Source organism: Colletotrichum tamarilloi (assembly GCF_030869305.1).
Source record: "Colletotrichum tamarilloi strain Tom-12 chromosome Unknown Scaffold_13.1, whole genome shotgun sequence".
Classification (NCBI taxonomy): Eukaryota; Fungi; Ascomycota; class Sordariomycetes; order Glomerellales; family Glomerellaceae; genus Colletotrichum; species Colletotrichum tamarilloi.
The window spans coordinates 79,034-88,063 of record NW_026849396.1 but is presented as its reverse complement, the minus strand read 5'-3'; the positions used below and the strand labels follow the sequence as shown (position 1 = coordinate 88,063).

Here is a 9,030-nt window from a genome sequence, read left to right as displayed (position 1 = left end):
CACCATCTCTCCGCAGGGCCCGATGGCGGGTCCGTATTATACGATCAAGGGGGTTGCACAGAGATCTCAGGTCGTAATGAATCGGCATCCCGTCAGTCCCCTTGAAGCCGAAACCGACTTGACTTTCAAGTCCGGCCGGAGCTAAGGGGCAAATGGGGATAACAAAAGCAAGTCGACAACAAATAAGTGGCCCGGCACCCTGGATATACATACTCACTATAAGCTTCTGTCACAACCTTCTTCTTCTTGTCACTGTCTTCTCTCCTTAATGGTGACCTTTCACACCTGACACCAAAAAGAGATACCATCAAAGCTCTTCGTCAACACGTGGCAGGCATCATGGAGTCCGATGGCACGCTGGGAGGCGGCTCAAACTACGAGCAGTCTCTCGAACTTAGCAACATCCCCGACGATACCACCTGGGCCCTCAAACACAAGGTCGAAGCAGTTCGACAAAGAGATGAACGCTCTGGATTCCCCGCCCGCGAGCTGGGCGTGACATGGAAGAACCTCACGGTCCAGGCCGTCAGCGCCGATGCGTCGCTTCACGAGAACGTCATTTCCCAGTTCAACATTCCCAAACTCGTCAAGGAGTCTCGCCACAAGCCTCCTCTGAAGACCATTTTGGATAACACACACGGCTGTGTCAAGCCCGGCGAGATGCTCCTGGTCCTCGGCCGCCCAGGATCAGGATGCACGACGTTGCTCAACATGTTGGCGAACCACCGCCGAGGATACACTTCAGTCACTGGCGATGTCCACTACGGCTCCATGCCCGCAGAGGAAGCACAGCAATATAGGGGACAAATCGTCATGAACACTGAGGAGGAACTCTTCTTCCCAACCCTGACCGTGGGCCAGACCATGGACTTTGCAACTCGCCTCAAGATCCCTTTCAACCTTCCCGAAGGGGTTGCCTCCAACGAGGAGCTGCGTCAGGAGAACCGAGATTTCCTGCTGGAGTCTATGGGAATCCAGCACACATTCGACACCAAGGTCGGAAACGAATTCGTGCGAGGTGAGTAGCTCAAACTATTGACAACTTTGAGGTAACCTCGACTGACTCTTCACAGGTGTGTCCGGAGGAGAGCGGAAGCGTGTGTCCATCATTGAGTGTATGGCGACGAGAGGATCAGTCTTCTGCTGGGATAACAGTACCCGTGGCTTGGACGCCAGCACGTAAGTCTCTACCAAACTCTCTCGTATCCAAGATTCTTCAGAGGTAGGTTTCGAGAGAGCAACGATCATGTACGCTGACCATCTTCCTAGGGCCCTCGAATATACCAAGGCGGTCCGTGCCATGACCGACGTCCTCGGTCTCGCATCCATCGTCACCCTTTACCAAGCAGGCAACGGCATCTACAACCTCTTCGACAAGGTTCTCGTCCTCGACAACGGCAAGGAGATGTACTACGGGCCCATGAAGGAGGCCAGACCCTTCATGGAGCAGCTTGGTTTCATCTGCTCCGACGGCGCCAACGTCGCTGATTTCCTCACCGGTGTCACCGTTCCTACGGAAAGAGCAATCCAACCAGGAAAGGAAAAGACCTTCCCTCGCACAGCTGAAGCTCTGAGAACCGCGTACGAAAAGTCAGACATCTATCCCCGGATGATTGCCGAATACGACTTCCCAACCCTGGAGGAGACCAAGGAGAAGACGAGGCTATTCCAACAAGGCGTCGCAGGCGAGAAGCACAAGCAGCTTCCGGCCAACAGCGCTCTCACGACAAGTTTCTATACCCAGGTCAGGGCCTGCATCACCAGACAATATCAAATTCTCTGGGGTGACAAAGCGACTTTCATCATCACGCAGGTGTCCACCTTGGCTCAAGCTCTCATCGCCGGTTCCCTCTTCTACCAGGCTCCCAACACATCTGGCGGTCTCTTCCTCAAGGGCGGTGCCCTCTTCTTCGCTCTCCTCTTCAACAGTCTGCTGTCCATGTCCGAAGTCACCAACTCCTTCACCGGTCGTCCTGTCTTGATCAAGCATAAGTCCTTCGCATACTACCACCCTGCCGCTTTCTGTATTGCGCAGATTGCCGCTGACATCCCGGTTATCCTGTTCCAAATTTCGGTCTTCTCCATTGTGCTCTATTTCATGGTCGGACTGAAGACGTCGGCTGCGGCGTTCTTCACCTTCTGGGTTGTCGTTGTGGCAACCACCATGGTATGAAGCGCCCCATTCTTCCTTTTTTCTCTTAAACTTCTCACTGACTCAACTTAGTGTATGACTGCCATGTTCCGCTCCATCGGTGCCGGCTTCACGACCTTCGATGGCGCGTCAAAAGCCTCAGGTTTCATGGTCACTGCGTTGATCATGTATTGTGGTTACATGATTCAGAAGTCCCAGATGCATCCGTGGTTCGTCTGGATCTTCTGGATCAACCCTCTGGCATATGCCTTCGATTCCCTCATGTCGACCGAGTTCTACGGACAATTGATTCCCTGTGTCGGACCCAACCTGGTTCCGAACGGCCCAGGATATACCGACTCTGCTCATCAGTCGTGCGCCGGTGTTGCCGGCGCCATTCAGGGTTCAACCACTCTCACCGGCGACCAGTACCTTTCTGCCCTGTCCTACAGCCACAGCCACGTCTGGAGAAACTTCGGTATCGTCTGGGCCTGGTGGGTTCTCTTCGTCGTCCTCACCATCGTCTCCACCTCGAGATGGCGCTCTTCCGCCGAGGGCGGAGCATCTCTGCTCATCCCCCGAGAGAACGCCCACATCACCAAGGCCATCCGCGACGACGAGGAAGCCCAGTCATCCGAGGAGACTGCCGCTGAGAACGGCAAGAGCGACAACGAGAAGCAGGACAGCAGCAGCAATGACGACAACCTCGTCCGTAACACCTCCATCTTCACCTGGAAGAACCTTACCTACACCGTCAAGACCCCCTCTGGAGACCGCGTTCTTTTGGACAATGTCCAGGGATGGGTCAAGCCCGGTATGCTCGGCGCTTTGATGGGCTCCTCCGGTGCCGGAAAGACGACGCTTCTCGATGTCCTGGCCCAGCGCAAGACTGACGGTACCATCCACGGATCCATCATGGTCGATGGTCGCGAACTTCCCATGTCCTTCCAGCGCTCTGCTGGATACTGCGAGCAGCTCGACGTCCACGAGGCTTACGCCACTGTCCGTGAGGCCTTGGAGTTCTCTGCCCTGCTCAGACAAAGCCGCGACACTCCGCGCGCCGAGAAGCTCGCCTACGTCGACACCATCATCAACCTCTTGGAACTTCACGACCTCGCAGACACCCTCATCGGAACCACTGGAAACGGCCTGTCCGTCGAACAGCGAAAGCGCGTCACTATTGGCGTCGAACTCGTCTCGAAGCCCAGCATTCTCATCTTCCTCGACGAGCCCACTTCCGGATTGGACGGCCAGTCCGCCTTCAACACCGTCCGCTTCCTCCGCAAGCTCGCCGATGTAGGCCAAGCTGTCCTCGTCACCATCCACCAGCCATCCGCCCAGCTCTTCTCCCAGTTCGACACCCTTCTTCTGCTCGCAAAGGGCGGCAAGACTGTCTACTTTGGCGACATTGGCGACAACGCAAAGACCATCCGCGACTACTTTGGCCGCTATGGTGCCCCCTGCCCCGAGGAAGCCAACCCAGCCGAGCACATGATTGACGTCGTCTCGGGCCACCTCTCCAAGGGCAAGGACTGGAATGAAGTCTGGCTCGCCTCGCCCGAGCACGAGAATGTCACAAAGGAACTTGACCACATGATCCAGGACGCCGCTTCCAAACCCCCTGGCACCGTCGACGACGGCCACGAATTCGCGCTCGCCATCTGGGACCAGATCAAGATCGTCACCCACCGCATGAACGTCTCCCTGTACCGCAACGTCGACTACATCAACAACAAGTTCGCGCTGCACATCTTCTCCGCCCTCTTCAACGGCTTCTCCTTCTGGATGATCGGCGACTCGGTTGGCGACATCCAGATGCGTCTCTTCACAATCTTCAACTTCATCTTCGTCGCCCCCGGTGTGCTCGCCCAGGTCCAGCCCCTCTTCATCGACCGCCGCGACATTTTCGAGACCCGCGAGAAGAAGTCCAAGATGTACTCCTGGATCGCCTTCGTCACCGGCTCCATCGTCTCTGAGGTCCCCTACCTCATCATCTGCGCCGTCCTCTATTTCGTCTGCTGGTACTACACCGTCGGCTTCCCCGGCGACTCCTCCCGCGCCGGCTCCACCTTCTTCGTCATGCTCATGTACGAGTTCGTCTACACGGGTATCGGCCAATTCATCGCCGCCTACGCCCCCAACGCCGTCTTCGCCTCCCTCGTCAACCCGCTCATCATCGGTATCCTCGTCTCCTTCTGCGGTGTCCTCGTGCCCTACTCCCAGCTCCAGACCTTCTGGAAATACTGGATGTACTGGCTCAACCCGTTCAACTACCTCATGGGCAGCATGCTCGTCTTCGACATTTGGGGCACAAAGGTCGAATGCAAGAGCAAGGAGTTTGCCCTCTTTGACCCGGTCAACGGCACGACGTGCGCCGAGTACCTGGCAGACTACATGCAGGGCATGGGCTCCAGCAGCAACCTCATCAACCCGGAAGCCACGTCCGGCTGCAGAGTGTGCCAGTACCGCGACGGCAGCGATTACTTGAGGACGATCAACCTGATGGAGTACTACTACGGCTGGCGCGATGCAGCCATTGTTGTCATCTTCGCCATCAGCTCGTATGCCCTGGTGTACCTCCTCATGAAGCTCCGAACCAAGACCTCCAAGAAGGCCGAGTAAACCCACTCCGCCTCCTCTTTGGCTCTCGAACTTTCATCATTTCTCTCTCACAATATCTCACTATCTCACGCATCTCTCTCTCTCTCTCTTATACCACGTTACACTAGATACCTCGTACGCAGCTGCAGCATCTTAAATTGCACCACTCTATCGGATAGATCTCGGGATAAAGCAATAGGTGGTCCCCCTGTGTATTTTGTCAATCGTATGCATCTCAGCCAATGCATCAACTTTCTTCTCTCTCATCTAGGGCCGGTGTAGATCTCATCAATGGGATGGTTCATTATTGGGTAAATTTAATAGACATCACGGTCAAATAGAATGGGACAAATCATTGTCAATCATGTCAAATCATTGTCTAAATCATCCGAGCCTCAAATAGTCCCGATCTCATCATGCAGTGACCCATCGTTCAGAGACTACTGAATGAAAGTGATTACTGCACAGCGAAAAGGCCGTTTAGGGTCAACTCATCAAATTTGCTTCATTGAAATTCAGTACGCGTAGGGGGCTTCGCCGGCCCCACCTTTCCGAAACGGGCGTGGGGACCTTCACCACACCGCCAACGACATCAAGACACCTCACTCACACACGGACGTCAAGACCAAAACTCTTGACAGTTCTCAAGCCTTGCCTCATATTTTCATCACTCTCCCAAAATCCTCCGAATCAGCAAAAATGCCTCTGAAAGGAATCTCTCCCGTCATCTCCCCCGACCTCCTCAAGGTCCTAGCCGAGATGGGCCACGGCGACGAAATCGTCCTCGCCGACGCCCACTTCCCCTCCCACTCCATCTGCCCGCCTCACATCCCCGTCCTCAGGGCCGACGGTAAGTCTCCATGATCCATTTGAATCATTTCAAACCTACGTCAATTGTAAGGATTCTTACGACGAGTCAAGGCATCACCGTCTCACGCCTGCTGGCCGGCATCTCCCCACTCCTCGAGCTGGACAACTACGGCGTCGTGCCCGTCATCATGATGGAGGTCGTCAAGGGCGACACCTTTGACGCGAGCGTTGAGTCCGACTTTAGGTCGTCGCTCAAGTACGACGGTGAGATTGAGAAGCTGGAGAGGTTTGCGTTTTACGAGCGGTCCAAGAAGGCGTTTGCCATTGTGGCGACAGGGGAGACCAGGAAGTACGGCAACGTTATCCTCAAGAAGGGCGTCACTCCCATCACTGAATAGACTTGTGAATAAGGAATGACTCGATCAATGAAGCAGATACACTTGGCAGTTCAAATGATACCCATCACCACAATTGCATTGACTCCAAGCCAGGAGCTGGAAACAGGGTAGTCAGAGAAACCCGCGAATGCCAAAAAACGAGCGTCCAATTGTGCTAAGTATACTTACGCTCTAGGCATGCTAAGTAAGTATGCTCGGGCCGTGAGAAGAAGGTAAATAATGATAAAGGCCCCCAAAACGCTGGTTCCAAGACGGATATTTATATTGAAGCCCCTCACCGGGACCGAGGCCCTCAGCTCGAGGCCCTCCTAGACCTTGCGAGCCGCCCAGGCCAGAAGTTCCCCCAGCCCCCCCGAGCCAGTTTGGCTCCCCCCCGCCGCCGCCCCGCCCACTGCACTCGATCCGTGCCTAAGTTGCAATTGTCAGTTTGGAGCCAAAGGTGTGCAGGGCACTAGGCGATACTTACTGTTGGGCCGGCGAGGGGGACTGGCCCGGTTGGATAGAGGCCGGGTTCCCTCCTTCTTCGGCCCGGACGACCGCTCGGACTGCCTCGGCTTCGGCCCGGGAAGGGCTCCTCGCTATGTTTATATTGAGGCGAATAATCTCCAAAATTTGTCTAGGAATCAGTGTCAGTACCAGATGGAATACTCAAAAGACAAGGGAGAAAGGCAACGGGGGAAGAGATGAGAACCTACTCCATGGTAAATGATGGGGGATGGTAAGAGATGTCGGAGATGGCATAGATGGCGGAGATGGCGATAATGAATGTTTGTGGAATGAATGTTGGTAGCGAGTGTTGTTGGTTATTGATGGTAACGATTGGAATAACCAAAAAAGCAGCGAGTGTGTGATGTGAATGCTTGAAGAAGAGAAGAAGAAGAAGAAGAAGAAGAGGATTGGGAGAACGGGGGATGGTGTCTATATAACCCATTTCTGGCCTGAGCATTCGTCTCTTCAGCACCTTTAGTCCACACCTCCCTGATGGCACTTCAGAGCCGCAAAGGTACAGGACCGTCTGCATCTACACCTTCCGTTCCATCAAGGTATGAGACCTCACAGCGTGCATCCTTTCTCCGTTGGTCCTGCTCTGTCCCTCAGGTAACATATAAAATGGAAGCGACCGGACCCTTTAGACATTGTTTTTTACACCCATCTCATTCTTCACTCTTGCCAATATACCACCCAGCACTGCATCATAGTTGCAGAAGTAACCCAGCCTGTCCCTGCATCGACCCCGACCTCAAAGCATAATCTGAGAGTACGACCTAGAGGCCAAGATTAGAGGAAAGACTTTGTCAACATGTCTCGTCCCTGCACTTCAGCAGACGCCACTCACGCCGCTGACCGGCCACCTTCCTACGATGCGGTTCAGCAGCAGCAAGACCGACAGTTCCAAAACTTCGACTCGAAAGAGTGGGAATGCGTGCCCAAGAACCTCAGCATCATCTACTCCCCTGTCCCAATCGGAGCAGGTGCCAATGTTAGCAGGAGAGGAATCAGCTGGGAAGCCAGATTTCGAGTAAGAGCCAAAGATCTCCCCCGCCTCATGAGAGAGGGCTTCCACTGGACAGTCGCCAACATCCATCGAGAGGCCGGTTACTTTGAATATGAAGCCAAGGAGCCCGTCATGAAAGAAGCTGGCTGGACCTGTACACGCAATTACTACCTCTCCGATCTAGGTCCCGACCAGAACTGGACCGCCAAGATGACGGTTTGCGCTCGGGACCTACAGACTCTTGCGCGGTTTGACATGGCCAAACTTCGGCCTGAGCAAGCTTACACCGCCCTCGCGTGGACCAACGTCCAGCAAGGCCAGCACATCTACAACTTTGAACGTCTAGCTCCCTGTAGGAATTTCAATGCGATTTACGACGACATGCCGCTGGAAGGATGGTGGCCGTGGCCGAAGAGACAACCCGGCGTTGACGACAAGCCCGAAGCGGATACAAAGAGCTCATAGGAAGGGACTAGGCGTGATATTAGAACGTCCTCCCTCTACACTGACACGAGGACATGATGCGCACCAAGAATGAACAGGAGTCAACGAAGACTCGTAGTGTTGGGATATCCACCACACCGGACAGGCTAGCCCATACACGAACCATGCTTCGCCAAGGAGAGCGCGGCCGTCACAGCTGCTGGACACCAGCGCCACTGGGTTGGTGGTGAATGCCCGTATCACAGGAGAAGGGCGTGGCCCAAAGGGCCACAATGGATGTGTTGCATCCCTTGGATAACAGTAGGCGCGCAGTAGGAGGGGTAAAGGTTGCCTCGAATTCTGTTGGTATATTGGTGGCAGGAAAGGGGATTCTGAAGTTCGTTTGGCGTTGAGGCTGCATTTGAAATTGCAATGCTCATCAGGGAGATCGCGTGTAGGGGTGGGAGAGACAAAACGGCCAAAACAACAAAATTGCAAAAACAACAATGAGCCGACCGATCGAGGAATCGAACTTGGATCCCGAAATAGACAGGAGTCTTCACTGCCTAACCGGGGCCTCTGCAGCCCGATTAACCCCTCGACCATACGGCCCAGATACTTGTTGTTACGATCTGGTGATGATTCATCGGCTATGGAGCCTCGCAGGCGGTCTGGTAGTGTTCTCAGGATGCTTCCTTCCTCAGGCTGAAGCATAGAATAAACACTTACCCGAATTGTGCATGAGACACTACTAGATATTGAAACTGAATAATCCGTGGCATTTGAGTGAGACGCTTTCCCATCCAAAAGGTCCCATATCCTCACCGGCTTCTATGTGCCGGTCTTTGCTTCCGTGCCACGTCCCCTTATCCTACCTCTTTCCCAAGAAAAGTGCCTCAAGCACCTAACTCCGGCCATCAAAGCCATACCGGGCAAGCACCGGCCCGCTTTGATAGTAGGTTCCGTCAAGACCGGAGCAGGAGCATGGATGAACTGCAATTTCCCGACCTACACCAACGCGCACTCCTGCCATGCGGTTGATTGTCCCATTGATTCGTGGCAATCCTCCCTTCTCAACACACCTTCCCAATGCCAAAGTGACGAGCCCTCAGGATTCCGCATCAGGGACATTGGGAAACTTAGGTAGGAGCCCGATCTGCGAACACTCCCCG

The 9,030-nt window shown here is 54.4% G+C and overlaps 3 protein-coding genes across 3 annotated transcripts; all 3 read left to right on the top strand.

Annotated features, from left to right (window-relative positions):
- Positions 1–339: 339 nt before the first annotated feature.
- On the top strand, positions 340–4,753 carry CTAM01_05132 (ABC-2 type transporter; the record flags this gene model as incomplete). The annotated part of the gene is made up of 4 exons (XM_060521162.1): positions 340–1,018; positions 1,074–1,179; positions 1,270–2,167; positions 2,225–4,753. The coding sequence occupies 4 exons, from the start codon at positions 340–342 to the stop codon at positions 4,751–4,753; spliced, it is 4,212 nt and encodes a 1,403-aa protein (XP_060383968.1).
- Positions 4,754–5,431: 678 nt separating this feature from the next.
- CTAM01_05131 (RbsD/FucU transporter) lies at positions 5,432–5,940 on the top strand (the record flags this gene model as incomplete). The annotated part of the gene is made up of 2 exons (XM_060521161.1): positions 5,432–5,582; positions 5,654–5,940. 2 exons carry the CDS (start codon positions 5,432–5,434, stop codon positions 5,938–5,940), a joined length of 438 nt encoding a protein of 145 aa, XP_060383967.1.
- Positions 5,941–7,240: 1,300 nt separating this feature from the next.
- On the top strand, positions 7,241–7,900 carry CTAM01_05130 (uncharacterized protein; the record flags this gene model as incomplete). Its single annotated transcript, XM_060521160.1, has 1 exon — positions 7,241–7,900. The coding sequence occupies one exon, from the start codon at positions 7,241–7,243 to the stop codon at positions 7,898–7,900; it is 660 nt and encodes a 219-aa protein (XP_060383966.1).
- Positions 7,901–9,030: the final 1,130 nt, after the last annotated feature.